At 42.6% G+C, this 24,246-nt stretch overlaps 1 protein-coding gene across 1 annotated transcript in view; it reads left to right on the forward strand.

Moving 5' to 3' along the window:
• Positions 1-24,246, forward strand: part of LOC126285020 (acidic fibroblast growth factor intracellular-binding protein) — a 79,610-nt gene that overhangs the window by 19,603 nt on the left and 35,761 nt on the right. The window contains exon 5 of the mRNA XM_049984331.1: positions 5,552-5,659. Within this exon, the coding sequence (XP_049840288.1) occupies positions 5,552-5,659 (108 nt within the window). The remainder of the gene's footprint in view (positions 1-5,551; positions 5,660-24,246) is intronic.

Consider the following 24,246-nt stretch of genomic DNA (forward strand, 5'->3'; position numbering starts at 1 on the left):
TGTGTGGGGAGAAGGCATGGGAAATTTATTTGCAGATAAGGTCTGAGGGATAGTGGCTGTCTGTGAAGGCCTTTGTGAGACCTTCAGCATACTGGGCAAGAGAATTCGTGTCACTGCAATTTTATTCTGGCCGGAGATAGTGGTCATGTCTGTATGGGGTGTGCTTGCTAGTTTGAACGTGTGCGTGTTTCCTTTCTGAAGAATGCTTTGGTGGAAAGCTCAAATGTGTAACAGTATTTTCATCATGTCATCCTGTAACTTACAATGTCAGGTTTACGATGAGTATTAATCTGCCCTTACTATAGTAGTATTTATATTCCAATCCGGACTTTCCATTGTTTGATTTTGCCTTTCAGCTTTTCTTCCATCCCCCAACCCAGTGACGTTTTCGTTTGTTACTGCTTTCTAAAGCAGTGGTGGGCAAATGTGATAATGTGGGCGTGGCCACTCGTATGCGCCCGCACTACCTTCGCATGGGCACTGTCAGCCAGCAGTTCCCCCTCCACTTCTCAGCTAATTTCGCTCGTTACCAGCACCCGTGCGACACGACGTGTCTGCCCCAAACTTAACAATTCCCAGTAATATTACGTGTGCTAAGTTAGTATATGTTTAATAAAAAGGAAGCCTTTGTTTTTTGCTTATTACTTTACATTGGTGTTGTATTTGTGACCAGGATATTATGTTTGTGAGAGTGATACTTTCTTTTCGTTTTGTTGGTGCCTGAAATCCCCCAACCCAGTTTTCCACTAAACAGAATGACAGAATTGTGAAATTTGTAATGTATTGTATTGCTTGTACCTTCAGTCAACCTATACAGTGTATTACTCTGTGGCGCTGCTGTATTCATTAATGGCATTACAAAGTGTAACCGAGTGAGGTGGTGCAGTGGTTAGCACACGGGACTCACATTCAGGAGCAAAACGGTTCAAACTCATGTCTGGCCATCCTGATTTAGGTTTTCCATGATTTTATTCTGTCAAATCCTTGGATGGTTCCTTTGAAAGAACATGGCTGACTTCCTTCTCCATCCTTCCCTAATCCGATGGGACCAATGACCCTGCTGTTTGGTCCCCTCCTTCTGAATCAACCAACCAATGAAGTGAAAAGATTGTTCTTTATTTGTTTCTTTGTCACTGTGTTATGCCTCAATTGAACTGCAGAAGGTCAATAGATTATCCATCGTCTGCTGATGCACTCTCCCTTTACTGTTTTCGAATGAAGTGAAAATGGTACATTTGAGTTCAGAGGAAAGTGGAACATTAAGTACAAATTGGTCACAAAAATTTCCCTCACTGACAACCATAGGAAAACAACAAAACTATTTTACAACCTAATAACTGATATGAAAAGCCTTATATCATAAACTGCTGCTTAAAAGCATTTGCACTAGTGTAAATTCACCTGCTTTTCTTCAGGGAAGAGTTCTTATAAGCTAAATATTATTAATTTTTCATCTGATGGTACATTTCTGTAACAGTAAGGAGGCTGCATTCCTGCAGATACTATGCATGTTATGTTTCCATCATCCTACTATAATAATATGACAGTGAAAAGAATACTTCCAATAGTCTTATGTGAATACTAACTCAAGCATTAGATCTTGATCATTTATTGTCGGCAGTCTTTGGTCCTATTCAAGAGTAGGGAATTTAAGCTGTGCACTTATTGTGTCCGCAAGGCCATTCAAGTGCCCACAGTGCCTGCAGGCAGCCATGTGTGTAGGTCACATTTTCAGCTCTGTTCTAAAGCACTACTCTGCTCACTGTCCATTCTTTCTCTGCTTTCCTGTGTTTCTTTGTCACCTTCCAAAGTGCTCACACTCTATCAACTGTCTCATTTGTGCGCAACACACGGCTATGTAACTGTGCTGATCATTAGTGTAGTTTCTCCTGCCCCAAATTCTTCCTGCCAATAATTATAATTATTCCTATTGATCACATTTCCCCTCTCATCGTTGCATATTTACACTAATTATTTTCAACACCTTTCTGTGTCACATAAACTTGTTAATATTGACCGATCCAATCCCACATCCCCCTCTCATTTCCTTTATTGCAACATGTGCATACTCCCATACCCCACATGTTCCCTTGTATTGTCCACATTTTCATACTATTTTTATGTACTTGTGAGTTTCTTTAGTTATTTGTGCATATCTGTATTTATTTGTTTATGTCTTTTTCTGTTATTGAGCACCAAATGCCTTCATTTGCCCATTTCCTACATCATATCGCATTTCCCTTATGCCATCCTTGCTGCAATGGACCCCCACTCCACTTTTTTGCACCAGTTCAGGAAAGTACCCTTTGCCATGGCTAAAACCCTGTCTACATTCTGTTCCTTAAATGCTACCTAAAATGGAATGTCCCCCCCCCCCCCAAAGGGCCTAACCTTAAAAATTCCTTTCCTTTCTCTGGATCCCATGCCTTCTTTCACAATGACCTTCAAATTTTCAGATTTTTCCAGTCCTGGTCCCTCTCAAACTTGGTATTGCAAAAACACATCTCCATGTCACAGGCATCCCAGAACGACCTCTGCTCACTGCACAAGATACTACTACTGTGCAATCCCTGTTACATACTTCACATCTCTGAAATTGAGTCCCTTGCACTCTAGCACCTAGAAGACCATTCCAGGCACCACTTCCATAAGTTATTGAGCATACTGAAATGCTGCTCCTGCCTTGGTGCATACTACCCAACCTCTATCCTCTCCTCATCAACCCCACGCAACACCCAGACCTAGCCTGTCTGACCTTTTCACATTGCCACAACCCCTAAAACTCCCTACAAAACTCCACTAAATCCAGAGCCAAAACCATCCCAGAACAGTGCTGTTAAATTTTCCACAAAAATCTTCAGCCCCATTCCCTGAAGTTTCAGCCCTATCCTAAGGGCTCATCTTCAGCCCTAAACCCAAATTTAACCTTGTGGGACTTGTCAAAGACCTACCTCCTTCTCTTGGTATTTGCACTAGAAACACTTCTTTGCCTCCAATCCCTCTGACCAAAGCCAACCTAATCCCAATATCAAACCCCGACTCTTCCAGTTCGTACCTTCATCAGGCTGACAACCCCCCCCCCCCCCCCCCCCTAACACACACACTAAACACCCCCTAGTCACGTTTCAGGGATTATGTACATCCAACTTAACTTCACCAAACTTAACTTCACCAAACTTAACTTCACCAAACTTAACTTCACCAAACTTAACTTCACCAAACTTAACTTCACCAAACTTAACTTCACCAAACTTAACTTCACCAAACTTAACTTCACCAAACTTAACTTCACCAGCCTTCCACATGTCCCTTCTTAAGAACACCAACCTTTCAGCAGAAGAAAGGATAGCCAGACATGACCTAAAAACAGACACTGACTTTACCATCCTACCTGCAGACAAAGGTTCCACCACTGTCTTTGTTAATCACAGTGACTATCTGCCAGAAGCCTGCTGCCAATTAAGTGTCTCCTCCATCTTTAAACTCTGCCAGAGTGATCCCGTCCCAGAAGCCCAACATAACCTCCAATCCCTTCTTAAAACCTTAGACCCTTCCATGGACCTCATCCTTCAATCAGGTTCTCTCCTTATCATCCTCATGACTTCCACACACTCTCTTTCTCCATGCTCCTTGAAATCCACATACCTAACAATCCTGAACATCACATTGTTGCTGGTTATTGTGCTCCCACTGAAAGAATTTCAGCCCTCATTGACCAACACCTCCATCCAATTTCCCAAATCTAGCCTTACACATCAACGATACCTACTACTTCCTCCATTGACTCTCCTCCATTCCCACATCTTTACCATCTGGGTTTCTACTCATCACTGTTGACTCCACCTCCCTATACATCAGCATACCTCATGCCCAAGGTCTTGCCACTATTGAACTCTCTCTCTCTCTCCCAATGTCTTTCAGACTCCAAACCCACTACCTCATTCCTGATACACCTAATTAACTACATCCTAACACAACTACTTCTCTTTTAAAGGAAAAGTACGCAAACAAACCCTCTAGTGACAACCTATTAATGGGTCATTTATAGGAAACCTTCCTAGCCTCCCCTAACCCCTTGTCTGGTTCAGGTTCATTCATTATCATCACTCAGGGCCAAGACACCCTATCATTATTCCTTCACAGCCTCAAAACCTTACCATCCCCATTACCTGATCCTCAAACGAGCATACCCATCTTCCTGGATGTTGGTTTTATTTTCTCTGATGGCACTGTCCACATTAAACCCACCAGCCACCAGCAGTGCCAGCACTTTGACAGCTGCCCTTGCACACCAAAAAATCCTTCCCATATGGTCTGGCCACTCAGTACAGTGACAAGAACTCCCTTGCCTCGTATGCTGAAGGTCTCACAATGGCCTTCACACACAGGAAATGCCCTACAGACCTAGACTGCAAACAGATTCCGCTTGCCATACCCCACACAGCCTCAATTCTCCCACCACACTAAGAACCAGCTACAAAGAGCACCCCCTTGAATATATACCATCATGCACTGAAATAAGGGACATCCTGTCCAAGGTCCTACTCCCCATTCCTAAAGTGGTCTTCCATCACCCACACCCAACTTCCATAATGTCCTATTCCATCCCAGTGCCACTCTCATTATCAATTGCTTGCCCCCAGGAATCATATTCCTGTGGAAGAACCAGTTGCAATACTTGCCCAGTCTAGCCACACAGCACTTTCTATTCCATTCCTCTCAGAGTTATCCCACCCCCATCAGAGCCCAGGCCACCTATGAAAGTAGCCATGTCATTACCAACTCTGCTGCAATCATTGCACAGCTTTTTATGTTGGTATGACTAACAACAACCCACACCCAACAGTTTCTACCCACTCCCCTATGTTGCACTCCAGATCACGTGATCTGGGATTGCATCTAGCAGCCTTGTCCTGCTACCATCTAGTCACTGCATGCTCTGTCAGGCAGTGCTTTCTCCTCTTGCACCCCCTCCCCTTCACCCCCACACACCTTATTATCTATCCCATTTTTCCACCCCACTCTGGGTTGCTGCTTTCCGTACAATGCACAGTTGCTTACTGGTTGGATGTAGCAATAATGTGTACATTATGTATGCTTGCTTGTGTGTGTGTGTGTGTGTGTGTGTGTGTGTGTTTGTGTTTGTGTGTGTGTGTGTGTGTGTGTGTGTGTATTGCCACTTCTGAAGAAGGCTTTTATCTGAAAGCTCAAAGCTGTAAGCCTTTCATTGTGCCTGTCTGCAACACAATGTGTCATTTTATGGTGAGTGGCAATCTATCGTTTTCATAAAACTGTTAATTTGAAAGGTATATTTTATATGTTCCTTACTTGCAAATTATACTAATTGTAAATGCTGAGCCTGTAAGTCATCAGAGCTTGACATAAGGTCTGATTCAGAGTTTAAAGTGGTTGCAGTGATTTACTTAAGATGAGTTCAGTATTATTTGTGCATAATAGTTAGTTAAAATTACCTCATCACTGCGTGATTAGTAATTACAAGGACCAGTTTGCAGATTAATTGTGATACTGTATTTATTTTATTATATTGCAGGAGGCAGTTTGATAATGTGAAAAGAGTGTTTAAAACTGTCGAGGAGATGCCTGGACCACTTGTACGAAACATTCAGAAACATTTCTTGCTTCATGAGGAAACAGCAAAGTAAGTGCATTCTACAGATATAATGGTGCATTATGACTATGGTTGTTGTTATTTGTGGTGGTGGCAATGTTTCAGTTTCTGTTGTTGGTATTCGATCCACTTTGGAGACCAGAATGAAGTTTCCTGAACATACATTTATATTAAAGACATGCCTGAGCAGCTTTTGTGCAAAGTACTGTACTGAATCACTGATGTAATGTTGAAAATTTAATATGAAAAGTTCAGTTTATTTTTGTAATTGTTTGTAAATAAAATATAACCACTGCAGTGTTTGATGTTATGCATTAAAATGTGAGATACAGGGTTACTGTAGAAGGTTTTTTTCCACTAATAGGGGGGGGGGGGGGGGGGCACTAAAGAGCTACAGTTAACATAATTGTATATTATTAACACACACGAAACAATTTTTGAAAACTATGTGCGCTTTGAACAAAGTACTCCGTATGAATCTGTTGCTTTTTTTTGCCCCCCTTCAGAATACTTGTTATGCTCCCATGTGAGTTGAAAAGATAACTCAAATATCCACATCTACACTTCACAATAACTTTACAGTGTGTGGCAGAGAGTAATACACTGCCCCTTATTTCTGTGTCCATGTTTGCTTCTCCCCTTCCTATTGGAGTTGTGAGTAGCTTGCAGGAAGAGCAACTGTTAATAAGCTCCTGTGTGAGCTTAAAACTCTGATTTTACTTTCATACTTTTTCTCCAAATTATGTAGGAGATATCAATACATTGGACTCTTCCAAGAATGTATGATCTTGGAATTTCAACAATAATTCTCTGTTAGTGTTTCCCATTGGAATTTCATGAGCATCTGTGTGACACTTTTGTGCTTACCAAACTAAACAATGATGAAATGCCCCATTCTTCTTCGGATCTTTAATAAGCTGTCTCCTTTATTAGTGGACCACTCCTTAGGATTCTACCAACAAATTATAGTGTGGCATCTGCCAGCCCTATCATTAGTTTTATGCAGTCATTCAACTTTAAATCACTGTATGCGTACTAAGAGATATTTTATGGGTGTGGCTGTTTCCAGTAACTTCACTGCCTATTGGTGTCCAGTACATTAAATTTGTTTATGTTGAAGTTATGAAAACTATGCAATGATTGTCAGTTCTCTACAGGCCATTCTGCATTTCTCTACAGCATCGTAGCATCATGATTCCTCTGTACAACCTGCCATCATCGAACAGCATCATGGGACTTTTGATGTTATCCACTAGGTCACCCGGAGGTGGACATGAAGCAACTTTTAACTTTTACTCCTGATGGTTTCTTTCAGTTAAGAATGACATACAGTGCTCTATTTGCCAGGACCTCTTCAACCAAACCACAAAACTGTTTTTATAATCCCCACACTTGTATTTTGTTGTTATTGAAGCAACCGTGCAGATCTGTATTGTATGTGTCCTAGAAATAAATACACACAGCATCAATCAGGACTCCAGTATCTAGTGCTTTTTGGGTCTTGGGGGTGAACATAGCAAATTGGTTTTCACAAGAGTGTTGTTTGTGGAATCCATGTTGATTCATACAGAAGAGATTTTCAACTTCCGGAAACTGGAACGCATGAACTGCATTCCAAAATTCTACAACAGACTGATGTCAGTGATATAGGCTCATAGTTGATTGGGCTTTTTTGACAACCTCTCTTGTAAAAGGGAAATGACCTGCACTTATTTGTAATTGTTCGGAATGTCTCATTCCTCCTCCAACCTTCGATGGACCGCTGGTAGAAAACGAACACGTTCTTTAGCATACTCTGTGTGCGATCACATAGGTATCCCATTAGGTCTAATCACTTTTACTATGTTAATCAATTTTAGTTTATTTTGTATCCTACAGTCACTTATTTTATTACCTGTCAATTTGGTTTTCATGGGATGATTGGAAGTAGAAACGGTAGTGTGATCTTCCTCACTGGAACGATTTTGGAAAATACAATTTAGTGTATGGCAAGTGAATGATTAGGTAGATGGCTTTGATTCATTTACTGACTTGGTGCAAGGACCAAAACTGTTGTGACAGTGCCACGACATTTAACAGTGCCACCACGACAGTACGCGCAAACGGCGATGGAGGCGCTCCGCAACTCGGCTGAGCATGGGAGCGCCACCTAGCTATGAACGGCGCTGGCCTCATGTCACAGCACGGCTGTCAAATAAGAGATACTGAGTTGTTATCATGTAACCAGCTATTGTTTCTAAGTGAGAGTGTTTGAATATCCACACAATTATTGGCGATTAAAGGTTATAACACTTTTGGCGACGAGGTAGGGTATTTTCACTGCGTTGTGGATTTCTGTGTTCGTGACGGGGCAGACATGGAACAGCTTTTGCAAGCGCTCATTGGACAACAAACACAGCTGACGGCTGCTATTCAGGCGTTGTCGATGTTGCTTACTCATCGTCTGTCCTCCTCTTCTCCGCCTCCATTCCCTCCTTACAACGAGGCCACTAAAGACTGGGAGGATTATGAGCATCGTTTGCGCCAACACTTCTTGGCTTTCGGCGTTGTCGATGCTCCTATGTGTAAGTCGTTATTTTTATCTTGGATTTCCCCAGGGATCTATCTGCGGGAACCTGCCTCTCTGTCCTTCCAAGAAATGTGTGACTTATTGTCTAACTATTACCAAAAAACACCCACGTCGTTGCCGCCCGCGTGGCGTTCTACAGGTATCGTAAACAGCCCCATCAATCTTACCTGGCTTGGGCGGCGGAACTACACAGTCTGAGTAGGAAATGTCAGTTTGTTACGGACACTCATCATGAGTCTTATGCTGATTCAATGGTTAGGGATGCTATTCTAGGGCTCGCTCCTGATAAAGAAGTTCGGCAACGTGCCCTACAACTACCAAACCCGTCGTTGTCGGAAGTTCTAAGCATCTCTCAATCCTTTGAAGCGTCTCACGCTGCTGGCGTGCAAATAGACGTGTGGTGTGATGTAGGCGCTATACAGTCAACTTTCGACACGGACAATTTGCCTGTTTCACAGGAGAACGACGATGTGGCGGCGGTTCACTCGCATAAACGACGTCACGTTGGGCTGCAACGCTCGCAGCGAAAACAGCAACCACAGAAGCAGGTTCGTTCCGCACTTCCTTCTTGTCCATGTTGTTTTCGTACAGCATGACAGGGGCCGCGTGTCCAAAATGTTGGGCAACGTGTAATTCATGTAGGAAAAAAGGCCACATTGCTTCTGTGTGTCAGACCCCTAAAGTTCCTGTCGACAGGGACGAGGCATCGAACATGGATGCTAACTTTGTGCTTTCTCAAACAAAAAAGTTGTTTGTTACTGTTCGTGTTCTGGATAAAGACATTCGCATGCAAGTGGACACTGGCTCTGCAGTAACTCTCATTAATTCTCGCACGTATTTGGAGTTGGGCTCCCCTCCCTTGTCTCCAGTTACGCAAAATCTGAAGACTTATAATAAACAGAAAATTCCCATCATTGGCCAGTTTGATGCTTCCACTGCCTACAAGCCTGTTGTTAGGCCCCTCACGTTTTATGTGGTGGATCATGGGAGCACTGAAAACCTGTTCGGCTATGATGCTTTCCAGTTGTTCGGGTTCTCCAATGATGATGATGTGCACCTCATATCTGAGGATATTCCGTATCAACAGCTGGATGGATTGTGTTCTGAATTTTTGTCCGTGTTCTCTGCTGGTCTGGGTCGTGCCAAGGATTTTGAAGCCCACATTACTCTTAAACCTACAGCTCGCCCTAAGTTTTTCCGGGCACGCCCTATTCCAGTGGTGTTGCGTGCACCTGTCAAGGCTTAGACAGACAGGTTAACAGCTTCAGGGATCCTCCTTCCTGTTACCTCCAGCGAATGGGCATCGCCAATCGTGGTGGTTTCTAAACCAAACAGGAGTCTGCGATTGTGTGGTGATTTTAAAGCCACTGTCAACGCCAGGGCCTCATTGACGCTTATCCTCTTCCCCGTCCTGAGGAGTTATTTACCAGGCTCGCTGGGGGCCAGTTCTTTTCCAAACTAGACTTATCGGAGGCGTACCATCAGTTGCCGGTGGACGCTTCTTCCAAGGAATTTCTCGTCATCAACACTCCTTGTGGGTTGTATCAGTACCAGCGGTTACCGTCGATTGCCGTCGATTGCGCGTCGGCCATTTTTCCATTTTTCAGCGGTTTTTGGAACAGCTCACGGCTTCCGTTCCCGGCTGCATGAACTATCTGGATGACATTGTTGTCACGGGGGCCTCCACTGAGGAGCACCTTCGCAATTTGCATTCACTGTTTCGGGTTTTGCATTCTGCTGGGTTGAGGTGCAATCTAGACAAGTCACAGTTCTTCCAACCCTCCATTGTGTACCTTGGTTTCCACTTGTCCCGTGAGGGTATACGTCCTCTACGTCAGCACGTTGCGGCCATTAACGCTCTACCCGGCCATCTACGGTCAAAGAACTTCAGGTGTTTCTAGGCAAGATTGCTTATTATCACAAATTCATTCCATCCGAGGCGGCTGTAGCTCATCCTCTGCATCAGCTGTTACGCAAAAACATCCCTTTCTGTTGGTCCGACAAGTGTGAGCAGGCTTTTGTCCGCCTGAAGGCTCATTTGCAGTCGGCGCCTTGTCTTGCCACATTCCATCTGGGTCAGCACTTGGTTCTGGCGACTGACGCGTCACAGTATGGCCTAGGGGCTGTTCTCGCCCATCGGTATGAGGATGGGTCGGAACGACCCCTCGCCTATGCTTCCAAGACCCTCAACGATGCGCAACAGCATTACTCTCAAATCGAAAAGGAGGTGCTCGCTATCATTTATGCTCTAAAAAAGTTCAGCGTTTTTTTGTATGGTTCTAAGTTTCACCTTATCACCGACCACAAGCCGCTGGTCTCTCTGTTCAGCCCATCGGCGTCGTTTCCGGATAAGGCAGCTCACCGCCTGCAATGTTGGGCCTTATACTTGTCTCGTTTTCACTATGAGATTCACTATCGCCCCACGGCCCAGCACGCCAATGCTGACGCATTGTCGCGATTGCCGATGGGGGCCACGACCCGGTTTTCGATCGTGATGAACTACTCTGTTTCTACATTGATGAGGAAGAACATCGTGTGGTCGAGGGTTTTCCACCTACAGGTTCGCAGGTCGCGTCGGCTACCGTGCGGGACCCGGTCCTGCGTCAGGTGATCGGTTTTGTTCAACGGGGTTGGTCGGACAGGACCAAGGGCTGGGCATTGGATCCTCTTCGCAACTACCATGCCTTGCCCCTTCATGTGTCTGTTCGTGATGGCGGTGTTCTTCTGGCCACGGATGGCGCATCTCCACGGGTCGTGGTGCCAGCCTCTCTTCGCAGAGATGTTCTCAAACTGTGGCACGAAGGCCATTGGGGTATTTCTCGGACTAAGTCCCTGTCCCGCAGGCATGTTTATTGGCCCAGTATTGATTCGGACATCACCCACATGGTTGCTGCGTGTGATCTGTGTGCTCAACAGCTGGCTGCATCTCGAACAATGCCCTCTCTGTGGCCTGATCCACTGATCCGGCGCAGCCATGGGAACGGGTGCACGCTGACTTTGCCGGCTCCTTCCTCGGTACTTATTGGCTACTGTTGATTGACGCCTTCTCGAAGTTTCTGTTTGTTGTTCGATGTCCATCGCCCACCACTGCGGCAACGACGTTGGCTTTGTCCAAAATCTTTGCGCTAGAAGGTCTTCCATCCATGATCGTCACGGACAATGGCCCTCAGTTCTCTTTGCAGGCCTTCTGTGATTTTTGTACTGGACAAGGGATTCATCATGTTACAGCACCACCCTTCCATCCGCAATCGAATGGGGAGGTCGAACTCCTTGTCCGCACTTTCAAAAGCCATATGAAAAAATTCCTTAGTGATTTTTCCACAGATGACGCTCTGCTGCAATTTCTGAGTTCTTATCGCTTCACGCCTCTGGGTGATCGCAGCCCTGCTGAACTCTTGCATGGCCGCCAACCACGTACTCTACTGCACCTGCTTCACCCTGTCAGGCCTTGTGCTGTGTCCCCCTGTGCGGAAAAATACTTGGTGGGTGCCGACGTGTGGGCATGAGGGTATGGATCTCGCCCTAAATGGATTCCAGGGGTGGTCAAGGCTCTTCGCGGCCACCGGCTTTGTGAAATAAGTACGGACAACAGCACGGTTGTTCGCCATTACGACCAGATGCTCCTACGAGTGGTGGCCATGCCGGTGCCACCGCCCCTTCCTTCGCTTCCACCAGCCTGAGAAGCCAGTCCTGTCACTGCTGCCGATCTACCGTACGTGTTGATGCAGCCGATGTCGCTACCGCTTCCAAGTATGCCGAAACTGGCCCCAGTCGCGACGCCGCCTTCTCCAGGATCCCTCTTGCTGGAACACACCCCCAGGTCCACGACACTTATGGATACTGCTCCAGAGTTTTCACCCATCATCTCGTCCAGGAGGCACGTTCCATGCACAAGCTTCCATCCTGGACATTTTCGACCATACTCTCGTGTCTCTCCACGGGTTCTTCTCGGGGCCTCACAAGTGGCCATGGATGTCTCCGCACTGTCCATGTCTCCAAGAAAGTGAGTGTTTTTTTTTTTTTTTCAAGGGGGGAAAAGTGTTGTGATAGTGCCACGACATTTAACAGTGCCGCCACGACAGTGCGCGCAAACGGCAATAGACGCGCTCTGCAACTCGGCTGAGTGCGGGGGCGCCATCTAGCTACGAACGGCGCCAGCCGCATGTAATGGCACGGCAGTCGAATAAGAGATACTGAGTTGTTATCATGTAACCAACTATTGTTTCTAAGTGAGAGTGTTTGAATATCCATGAAATTACTGTTGATTAAAGGTTTTAACAAAAAGTATTATGATTTTTTTCCTTAGATACATTACAGGATGTCACAAAAAAACACTAATCAAGTTTGTTGACAGGTTCCTCACTCTGAGAAAAGAAAAAAATTCCAGTAGCCATCTAAAATGCAAACATTAAGTGTTATGAGCACTTGTTCTTCTTTATACTATGAAATACATCTCTTCTATTCCAAGACCATTGCTTTCCATATTTTGTGAGGAAGTGGTGTGTACAAAACCAAGAAACCAATGACCAGTAAACATGGAATCTAAAATGCATGCCTTAAGAGCAATGAGCACTACATGTTTCGCATTAGTGAAGACGACCAAGTGCCCACAGCTGTTACAGTATGCATTTTAAACTCCATGTTTACTGGGCTGTTTTCCTCTTCTCCCAAAATATGGAAAGCCAAGTCCATCAAGTAGAAGAGATCTGTTTGACATTATCAAAGATGAATAAGTGCTCATAGCCCTTAAGGTATGCAGTTTAGAGCCCATGTTCACTAGATATTTTTTTCTTGTTCTGTCCCTAAAGCTTGTCGATGTTTTTTTGGACACCCTGCATGTAAGGGGCAATCGAATGAAAATGAGACAGATGGCAAAAAAGTAAGTAAATGTTTATTATTTCACATGTAATCACCATAGTCTCACACTGGGAGACAAGATGGGTTGCTGTGGGGGAGGAGACCAGACAGCGAGGTCATCAGTCTCATCGGAGTAGGGAAGGAAGTCGGCCATGCCCTTTCAAAGGAATCATCCCGGCCTTTGCCTGGAGCGATGTAGGTAAATCACAGAAAACCTAAATCAGGATGGCCGGACGAGGGATTGAACCGTCGTCCTCCCAAATGCGAGTCCAGTGTGCTAACCACTGCGCCACCTAGCTCGGTGAGACAAGATGGTCAGTGCCTTCATGCAAAAATGTGTGTGGTTGCCTACGGAAACATGATTTTAACCAGGCATGTACCTCTTCACCCAAAGCAAATCGACGGCCCCAAATATCTTCTTTTCTGGGCTCCAAAAATATGGAAATTGCTTGGGGAGAGGACAGGACTGTAAGGAGGCTGTGTAACAGCTTCCCAATGAAATTACTGCAGTGTACTTTAAACAATCTTGGGAATGTGTGGGCCCATATTTCATTGTTTTTGGATCATAACTTACGTTTCACGAATGTGTGGCGCAGTGACATTGTATCAAAAATGTGTTCTTCTTAGTACAAATTGTTATAATTAAATGTGTGTTAATGATATCATTGATTAATGCCTTCAAAGGATCACATAAATTAAGAACCAAAACTGCTGAAGTGTATGGTAGTCTAGTGGATAGAGATGTGGATTTACAATTTGGAGCTGGTTTGATGTAGAGATGGTCCACACCCTCCTTTACCCAAATTTAATTATTCACCTGTGCATGTTTGAAAAGATGCTGAGAAGGTTTTTATGGCTATAATAGAAATATGTTCTGTGATACACTGCTCAGAAGAATTAGTGGAACATGACTTTGAGTGTGTCATATCCCACTGAGCAATAATAGAATCTTGGCTATGTTGCCAAATTTATACCATTGTATTTTACAAATTAAATATGAAACGAAACATCATTACATCCTCAATAGATTCCATAAAAAAAAACTGAAATGTATGACAGGTGTCAAAGACAAGTGGAAACCATCATTCATCCCGTCATCCTGGGAGGTTTTCATTCGACTTTGAGAGCTCCAATAATGTGTATGCCTTTTGTGAACATTCATCACTGCCTGATACCTGTGTGGCATGCTCCGTCTAAGTCTATGGATGTCACCCTGTGGTATCAGTTACCATTCTTCATTGGGAGCCCATGAGATTTCTTGGAGGGTCTGTGGTGTAACAGGGAAACTATGAACATGGCCATCAAACGGTGTCCCACATATGCATGATGGGGTTTAGGTTGGGACTCACCACCAGCCATTCCATTACTCCAACGTCCAGGCTTCACAAAACATCACTGCTGATGTGTGCCACATGGACAACAGCCACCACATGGTCCAACAGGTGGTACCTGGTGGTAAGGTAGCTGAAGGTAATGACAAGATCTGTATGGCTGTCAGCACTGAAGCGTCTCCATAGCATCACAGAATCTCGAAAATGTCAATTTCATGGTCAACATTTGGCAGGTACCGCACACTACGGGTCTTGGCACATTAACATGATCGTCACCTTATGTCGGAGAATATCTGGACTCATTTGTGAATGACATGTTTCACTGGTGAAGAAGTTGCCAGTTCACATGGATGCAGCAGAACAAGGTGCGCTGCAGGACATTGTGTCAAGTAGGATACTCAAACGGGATGTCTGGGTCGAAAGGGTCCTTTCTCATAACCTGTTCATGTTAGTCTGATCAGACACAGTTGCTCTTCTAGGAGCCTCTCCCTGTGGTGTGTCCACAGCATATGCATGACACATGGAGAGGCACTGGCAACTGCAGCAACATGGCTGAAAATTGACTTTTTTTTAATCAGACTGACTGTCCTTCCAACTTGCACTGCATTAAAATGTCACATTGTATGTGCTTGGTTGAATACAATGCTCACAAATGACAGCTGCCTTCTATGTACCTCATTAAAAAAACTCTGCGACACTGCTACTTACTTCCATTTGAGGGATTACATAACATGGTAGTGAGGAGTCCTGTGGACTAGCCCATAACATGAGTGATAGTTATGATCAGTGTATTGTGTCTCAGAAGCTGTGGAACTACTGTCACTTCCTTTGACGACTATGTATTGTGACGTCATCTTCTGTCTCTTGTAACTGTTGGTCAGCTGATACTGTAGTTTCCATATTGCTCACTGACATGTTCGCAGGACCCAGCTGAGTTTCAATAGTTGTAATGAGACCACAAAAGGCTTCCCATGTAGCAGGAACTTCAATGTATGATCTCCTCATTTGCAGACTGGATGCGGTCCTGTATAAGGAAGTTGAGGAATGCAGGACACATAAAAGAATTTGTGTAATGCTGTGCAGATCGTGTCATTCCTGAATATAATGTATTTATGGTATGCCAATGTATTGAAGACATGTTCAGCAATGTGGTGCAGAGGCAGGGTACATGTTGTTGTTGTGGCCTTCAGTCCTGAGACTGGTTTGATGCAGCTCTCCATGCTACTCTATCCTGTGCAAGCGTCTTCATCTCCCAGTACCTACTGCAACCTACATCCTTCTGAATCTGCTTAGTGCATTCATCTCTTGGTCTCCCTCTACGATTTTTACCCTCCACATTGCCCTCCAATACTAAATTGGTGATGCCTTGGTGCCTCAGAACATGTCCTACCAACCGATCCCTTCTTCTGGTCAAGTTGTGCCACAAACTTCTCTTCTCCCCAATCCTATTCAATACTTCCTCATTACTTACGTGATCTACCCATCTAATCTTCAACATTCTTCTGTAGCACCACATTTTGAAAGCTTCTATTCTCTTCTTGTCCAAACTATTTATCATCCATGTTTCACTTCCATACATGGCTACACTCCGTACAAAAACTTTCAGAAATGACTTCCTGACACTTAAATCTATACTCGATGTTAACAAATTTCTCTTCTTCAGAAACGCTTTCCTTGCCATTGCCAGTCTACATTTTATATCCTTTCTACTTCGACCATCATCAGTTATTTTGCTCCCGAAATAGCAAAACTCCTTTACTACTTAAAGTGTCTCACTTCCTAATCTAATTCCCTCAGCATCACCCGATTTAATTCGACTACATTCCATTATCCTCGTTTTGCTTTTGTTGATGTTCATCTTATATCCTCCTTTCAAGACACTATCCATTCCATTCAACTGCTCTTCCAAGTCCTTTGCTGTCTCTGACAGAATTACGATATCATCGGCGAACCTCTAAGTTTTTATTTCTTCTCCATGGATTTTAATACTTACCCCAAATTTTTCTTTTGCTTCCTTTACTGCTTGCTCAATATAGAGATTGAATAACATCGGGGAGAGGCTACAACCCTGTCTTACTCCCTTCCCAACAACTGCTTCCCTTTCATGTCTCTCGACTCTTATAACTGCCATCTGGTTTCTGTACAAATTGTAAATAGCCTTTCGCTCCCTGTATTTCACCCCTGTCACCTTTAGAATTTGAAAGAGAGTATTCCAGTCAACATTGTCAAAAGCTTTCTCTAAGTCTACGAATGCTAGAAATGTAGGTTTGCCTTTCCTTCATCTTCCTTCTAAGATAAGTCGTAAGGTCAGTATTGCCTCACGTGTTCCAACATTTCTACGGAATCCAAACTGATCTTCCCCGAGGTCGGCTTCTACTAGTTTTTCTATTCGTCTGTAAAGAATTCGTGTTAGTATTTTGCACCTGTGGCTTATTAAACTGATTGTTCGGTAATTTTCACATCTGTCAACACTTGCTTTCTTTGGGATTGCAATTATTATATTCTTCTTGAAGTCTGCGGGTATTTCGCCTGTTTCATACATTTTGTTCACTAGATGGTAGAGTTTTGTCAGGACTGGCTCTCCCAAGGCCGTCAGTAGTTCCAATGGAATGTTGTCTACTCCGGGGGCCTTGTTTCGAGTCAGGTCTTTCAGTGCTCTGTCAAACCCTTCACGCAGTATCGTATCTCCTATTTCATCTTCATCCACATCCTCTTCCATTTCCATAATATTGTCCTCAAGTACATCGCCCTTGTATAGACCCTTTATATACTCCTTCCACCTTTCTGCTTTCCCTTCTTTGCTTAGAACTGGGTTTTCATCTGAGCTCTTGATGTTCATAGTAGTGGTTCTCTTATCTCCAAAGGTCTCTTTAATTTTCCTATAGGCAGTATCTATCTTACCCCTAGTGAGATAAGCCTCTACATCCTTACATTTGTCCTCTAGCCATCCCTGCTTAGCCATTTTGCACTTCCTGTCGATCTCATTTTTGAGACGTCTGTATTCCTTTTTGCCTGCTTCATTTACTGAATTTTTATATTTTCTCCTTTCATCAATTAAATTCAATATTTCTTCTGTTAACCAAGGATTTCTACTAGTCCTCATCTTTTTACCTACTTGATCCTCTGCTGCCTTCACTAATTCATCCATCAAAGCTACCCATTCTTCTTCTACTGTATTTCTTTCCCCCTTTCCTGTCATTTGCTCCCTTATGCTCTCCCTGAAACTCTGTACAACCTCTGATTCTTTTAGTTTATCCATGTCCCATCTCCTTAAATTCCCACATTTTTGCAGTTTCTTCAGTTTTAATCTACAGGTCATAATCAATAGATTGTGGTCAGAGTCCACATGTGCCCCTGGAAATGTCTTACAATTTAAAACCTGGTTCCTAAATCTCTGTCTGACCATTATATAATCTATCTGATACCTTTTAGTATCTCCAGGCTTCTTCTATGTATACAGCCTTCTTTTATGATTCTTGAACCAAGTGTTAGCTATGATTAAGTTGTGCTCTGTGCAAAATTCTACCAGGCGGCTTCCTCTATCATTTCTTTGCCCCAGTCCATATTCACCTACTACGTTTCCTTCTCTCCCTTTTCCTACTACCGAATTCCAGTCACCCATGACTATTAAATTATCATCTCCCTTCACTATCTGAATAATTTCTTTTATTTGATCATACATTTCTTCAATTTCTTCGTCATGTGCAGGGCTAGTTGGCATATAAACTTGTACTACTGTAGTAGGTGTGGGCTTCGTATCTATCTTGGCCACAATAATGTGTTCACTATGCTGTTTGTAGTAGCTTACCCGCCTTCCTATTTTCCTATTCATTATTAAGCCTACTCCTGCATTACCCCTATTTGATTTTGTGTTTATAACCCTGTAGTCACCTGACCAGAAGCCTTGTTCCTCATGCCACCGAACTTCACTAATTCCCACTATATCTAACTTTAACCTATCCATTTCCCTTTTTAAATTTTCTAATCTACCTGCCCGATTAAGGGATCTGACATTCGATGCTCCGATCCGTAGAACGCCAGTTTTCTTTCTGCTGATAACGACATCCTCTTGAGTAGTCCCCGCCCGGAGATCCGAATGGGGGACTATTTTACCCAAGAGGACGCCATCATCATTTAATCATACAGTAAAGCTGCATGCCCTTTGAAAAAATTACGGCCGTAGTTTCCCCTTGCTTTCAGCCGCTCGCAGTACCAGCACAGCAAGGCCATTTTGGTTATTGTTACAAGGCCAGATCAGTCAATCATCCAGACTGTTGCCCCTGCAACTACTGAAAAGGCTGCTGCCCCTCTTCAGGAACCACACGTTTGTCTGGCCTCTCAACAGATACCCCTCCGTTGTGGTTGCACCTACGGTACGGCCATCTGTATCGCTGAGGCACGCAAGCCTCCCCACCAACGGCAAGGTCCATGGTTCATGGGGGGAGGACAGGGTACATAAGTGGGATATACTATTTAACTCATTGGCCAAAACAGGTAGCTCTCAATCAGCGGCAATTGGTAACACTGCAGGTGTGACAGATTCTGGTGGAATGTTGAGGCCTAATGATACCTGTAAGTTTTCCTTGAAAGTGGTTCTAATACCTAGGAGTACTCATGGCAAGGCTTCTGTCCATTGCTGCTTGTGGCACATAATTGCTGCTTTTAAGGTACTGTGCCAGTGTCCTATGAGACCCTTGCTCTGTGGCTGGTAGGCTTTCATCCTGACATTCTGGACACCACAAAGGTTGCATGATTCTATAAACAGGAGGGACTGGAACTGGTGGCCTAGGCCCGTTGTAATACATACTGCACAGACAAAATGGACTGAAGTCAGAGCGGGAGTGCTTTTGCCATTGTTTTGGCTGTAGTAGTGGCTAGCGGCACCATTTCTACCCAGTGAGAGTAATGTGATCTATTGTTGAGAGTATGTTGCAATAACTTTCTGATTCCGGCAGAGGTCCTACGAGATCAAGATGGACATGTTGCAGTTGCCTTTTTGGTATCTGATATTTGCCACGCCTGGGATACATGTGGCATCTTACTTTACTTTGTTGATAGCTAATCCACTTGTGGCTCCAGAACTTGTAGCCCATCTTCACTTTTGGCCAGACAAACTGTTATGTTGTTAATTTTGTCTGGTCTTACTACTGAGTGAGATACATTGTGCAGATTGTTGTAAATGGTGTTCCAAAATTTTTGTGGGTCTACTGTATGCAACCAGTTTTGGGGGACATCACACCATAATCAAATAGGAGTTCCAAGGACCACCACATGCTCTAATTTAGGCCCTGTAGCAGCGTCTTGTAGTAATTCCTCTATTTGTGGGTCTTGGTGTTGCCCTACAGTGAGCTCTTCATAATTGATGCCGATTGTTGCAGTGTTAATGTTTATGCGAGAGAGAAAATAGGCCACAATGTTGTTTGTGCTCTTAATACGAACGTCGTCTTTAGTGAACTTGGCAATAAAATCGAGGTGATGGATTTGGAGTAGGTACAGTCCATGCTCTGGTTGAATTGTTACATATGGATGGTTTTTGATATGTTGTGTTCCACTCCATGCACGATCTGTCACCTGCATAATGAATGTGCCAACTTTTACCTTACAAATGTTTTGCAGTTGCCATCGTTGAAGTTATTTGCTTTACTAGGCCTGCTATGCAGTGCCACCAGACCATGATGTGACAGTTCATCATTTTCTGCAGTGGGTAGGTGCTGAAAGAGAGCTCTGATTTATTTAAACTAATAATGCAACTCATTAACAGTTGCAGGTGATACAGATCTAGCACAGCTTGTAGATCACAAATAGATCATAATGTGTTTTGCCGTACTGATTTGAGAACACAGAAGGACAGTTACCATCTCTTCAGCTGTTCTGCCCTTGACATTATTGCCCGTGCCCTTTGCTCCATTGCATTTGAGGCACCATCAATTCGCAACACCAAAGCAGAAGTGGCATTCTGCAGCAGCTGGAGACGTGCACTCACCTTTGCGCTTTGTTGATGTTCTGAGCTGATGCTGTTTACACTAAACCTGCACATATGCCAAACCAGAGCACACACAGTGGGATATTTCATACTTAACAAGTATCTAAACAACATTTCAAGTTTCTATGAACATCTTTTGTTGGCCCAAGTGGTTAGAAGTGGAACACATTATTCCGCAGAATCGAAGCGTTACACTACAGATGGCCTCCACTCCGATAAAAGTTGTCGTGTAATCCAACTTACTTTACTAATTATGACATAGTCTAAGATGAGTTAGATTCAGTTTATGTTCTATAGACCCAAAAGTGAGATGATTCTTGTGGCCACGGAACATGTCAGAAAGTATAACATAAGAAACACAGAACATTTGATTATAATACTCTTTTCCCTGATCACTTGTCAGGAGATTGTAAACGTATGTGAATACATTACAGTAAACAGGAACTGCTAATATTTACAGAATTAATACACTGTTAGAATGAAACATAGTTATGCACTTCTAATAAATTTATCAAATACAAAATAACCTAATATTTACTGTCGTGATGCAGTACTGTCAAAACTGAAGGCTAACAGCCATTTTTACTTAAGCTGATGTAACAGTCCTCCTTAAGATATTCATCTATAGGGTACAAGGAATTGTGTACCAAAAAATCTTTCAGACTCTATTTAAACTGTGCTGCTTTACCTGAAGCCAAGTTTTTAATGGTTGCTGGCAATTTATTGAAAATGTGTGCTCCTGAATATTCAACCCGTTTTATTTTCCAAGGTAAGGGATTTTAGGTCTTTATGTATATTTTCGTACTTTTAGTATTGATATTATCTGTTGAGCTGTTGATTGGAAACAGTGAAATATTATTTGCAAAAAAATTCATTAAGGAACAAATATGCTGAGAAGCAGTGGTTAGAATGCCCAGGTCCTTAAATAGGATTCTACATTATGTTATTGAATTTACACCACAAATGAGTCTTATTACATGCTTTTTGACTCTTAAAAACTTTTGCTTGGTTTGACAACTTACCCCAGAATATGATCCCATATGAAAATAAGCAAAGTATGTTTATATATATATATATATATATATATATATATATATATATATATATATATATATATATATATCCTGCATCTGACATCATTCACATTGCAAATAGACTTTTTCAGGTGCTACTGCAATTTTGTCCTGTGCCCTTCCCATTGAATTTATCATTGAGTTGTAATCCCAGAAATTTAACACTGTCAACCTTTTCTATCTTCATATGTTATACATGTTCTGGAAGGAAATCTCTTGTTAGTTCTGAACTTCATATAGTGGTTCTTTTCAAAGATTAATGAAAGTGAATTGGCATTAAACCATTTATTAATGTCAGTGAAAATTTGATTAGCAGCCATTTCCAAATCTGTACTTGACTTGCTATTTATTGCAAATGTTTTTTCATTATCTGCAAACAAAATAAACATAACATCTGGCAACATAACAGATGAGAGGTCATTAACATACACAAGAAAAAGCAATGGATCCAAGGTGGAACATTAAGGAACACTCCATGTAATTAATTCCCGATCAGATGAGGATTGATTGCATACTCCACAGGTATTTTGCAACAACACCTTTTGTTTTCCATTTCTTAGATACCACCTGAATCATTTTGCAGCACTGTAATATTCTAATTTACTAAAGAGAATGCTGTGATTCACACAGTCAAAGGCTTTTGACAGGTCACAGAAAATGCCAATAGCCTATAATTTGTTACTTAATGAATTAAGTATGTGCTCACTGCACATGTAGATAGCCTTCCCTATATCAGAACCCTTAAGGAACCCAAACTGTGACTTAGATAGTGTATTATCTGCGGTCAGATGCATAAGATGGCTGAACACATCATTTTCAAATATTTTTGGAAAAGCTGGCAAAAGTGGAAATTGATTGATAGTTTAATGGTATCTCTTCATCCCCCTTCTTGTAAAGACGTTTAACTGGGTCATATTTTTGCCAGTCTGGAAATGTTCCAGTGATAAGAGACTGATTCCACAAATAATTTGTAGATAGAACCCAACTCGCATGCAACAAAAAGCCTTTTTGTTATCACTATCCGTGGCTCAGCATCTTTGCTGTATGGTGAATAACAACTTTCCTTTTCATAATATTGTTACATTCCATCCTGAATGTTCCATTGTTTGATTTTAACCACAAGAATACTTTGATTTTAAGGCTGTTATGATGGATGCTACTTTTTTGGGAGAAGTGAGTGTCGTTTTCTTTTCACTGAAGTTATTTGTAGAGACTGGTCTCAGATATTGCTTTGCACTGTTTACTGAACTTGATAAACACATGCTGTCTGTAACAGAAACAAAGTACTTGTGTAAGAGGTTTGCAGCACTACATGCATTTGTTACCAATGTCTCATTCGTTTTTAGAGCTACCGGTTCCACTTCCTTTGTGGGCCCACCTGTCTCTGTTTTTACAGTAACCCATATATTTTGTTGCCTGGTGTAATTATCTTTTTCTCATAGTAAAGATGCTTGGATTTTGGATTATTTGCTTCAGTATTTTGCAGTAGTCTTTGTAGTACATTACAGTGCTAACATCAGAGCTGTTCCTGGACAGTAGATATAGTTTCCTTTTTGTTCCACATGAGACCTATATTCCTTGTCTATTCCATGGTTTATTTTTAGACTTCTGTTTGATTTGTTTTATGTTTAGGGGAAAACAGATGTGGAAGTAACTTTATTAATGAATGCTTTGTATTTTGCATTTGAATTGGAAGTATTTGTAAACATCTATCCAGGTCATGTCGTTGAGAAATCTCGTAAAATTCTTAATTTTTGACTGAATTATGAGCCTCTGGTACTCAGATTTAATATATTTTATATCCTGACAAGTTTCAACATTTAAAATAAGATGTTGAATGGCATGATCAGATAGCCCATTTACTATTGGTTTTGTGATGCAACTTTTTTCCCTAGATTTTTCTACAAAGTTGTTATCAATAACAGTCTCCGAGCATTTACATACCCTAGTTGCAAAGTTCACAGTTGTATTTAAATTGAATAACAGTGACACTGATAGCAATAATTGCTCACTGACACAGCTTTTCAATAAATACATATTCAGATCACCAGAAACCACTGTTTCCTTGTTTTTTACTCTGAGATGGGACAACAGAGCTTCCAGTTTTGTATGAAGTGGTTTAAGTTTCCTAAGGCTGCTCTGGTGTACTTACTATTATAAAGGACTTATTATGAAATACCACTTCTGTAGTGCAAGCTTCTAAGTGCTGCTCTGAGCAAAACTTATTAATATCAGTATTCTTGAAATTAAAACAGTTTCTGACAAATGTGGCAACTCCTTCTTTCTCCATATTTTCCCTAAGGAAGTACAAGGTTGACTTAAGTCCTGTAACATCTAATGTACAAGTATCAATGGTCACCTGATTTTCAGAGAGCCAGTTGCTCAGTTCTAATTTTTCAATACAGATAAGCAACTCATTAAGTGCCTATTGGCTTCTGTCTCAGGTTCTTCGGTCGACGTTCATCTAATGATTTTTCTGACATTTCGCTAGCACAAGTGGCTGGCATTGTCAAAGCTTCACCCTCCATTGCCGGTGGTGAACTGAAGCCAGGCTCGCGGCCGCAGACTATATGTACCTGGCGCACCAACGTCCGAGGTCTTCTCCTTGGTCATATCCGGTGCGGTTCTCCTCTTGCTACCTGCGACAGTCGTTCGCTGCAGTACGGGAAGCCAGGATCCGTTTATCTTCAGGCTTCCCTCTTTCTTGTTGAAACTGTTCGCGTGTTTTTGTATTTCTACAGCTTCTCTGAACAAGCGCGTGTGATAGTGCTTCTCTACAGCCAGAACTTGGGAGTCGGCGAATT

The sequence above is a fragment of the Schistocerca gregaria genome, chromosome 8, assembly GCF_023897955.1.
Source record: "Schistocerca gregaria isolate iqSchGreg1 chromosome 8, iqSchGreg1.2, whole genome shotgun sequence".
Lineage (NCBI taxonomy): Eukaryota > Metazoa > Arthropoda > Insecta > Orthoptera > Acrididae > Schistocerca > Schistocerca gregaria.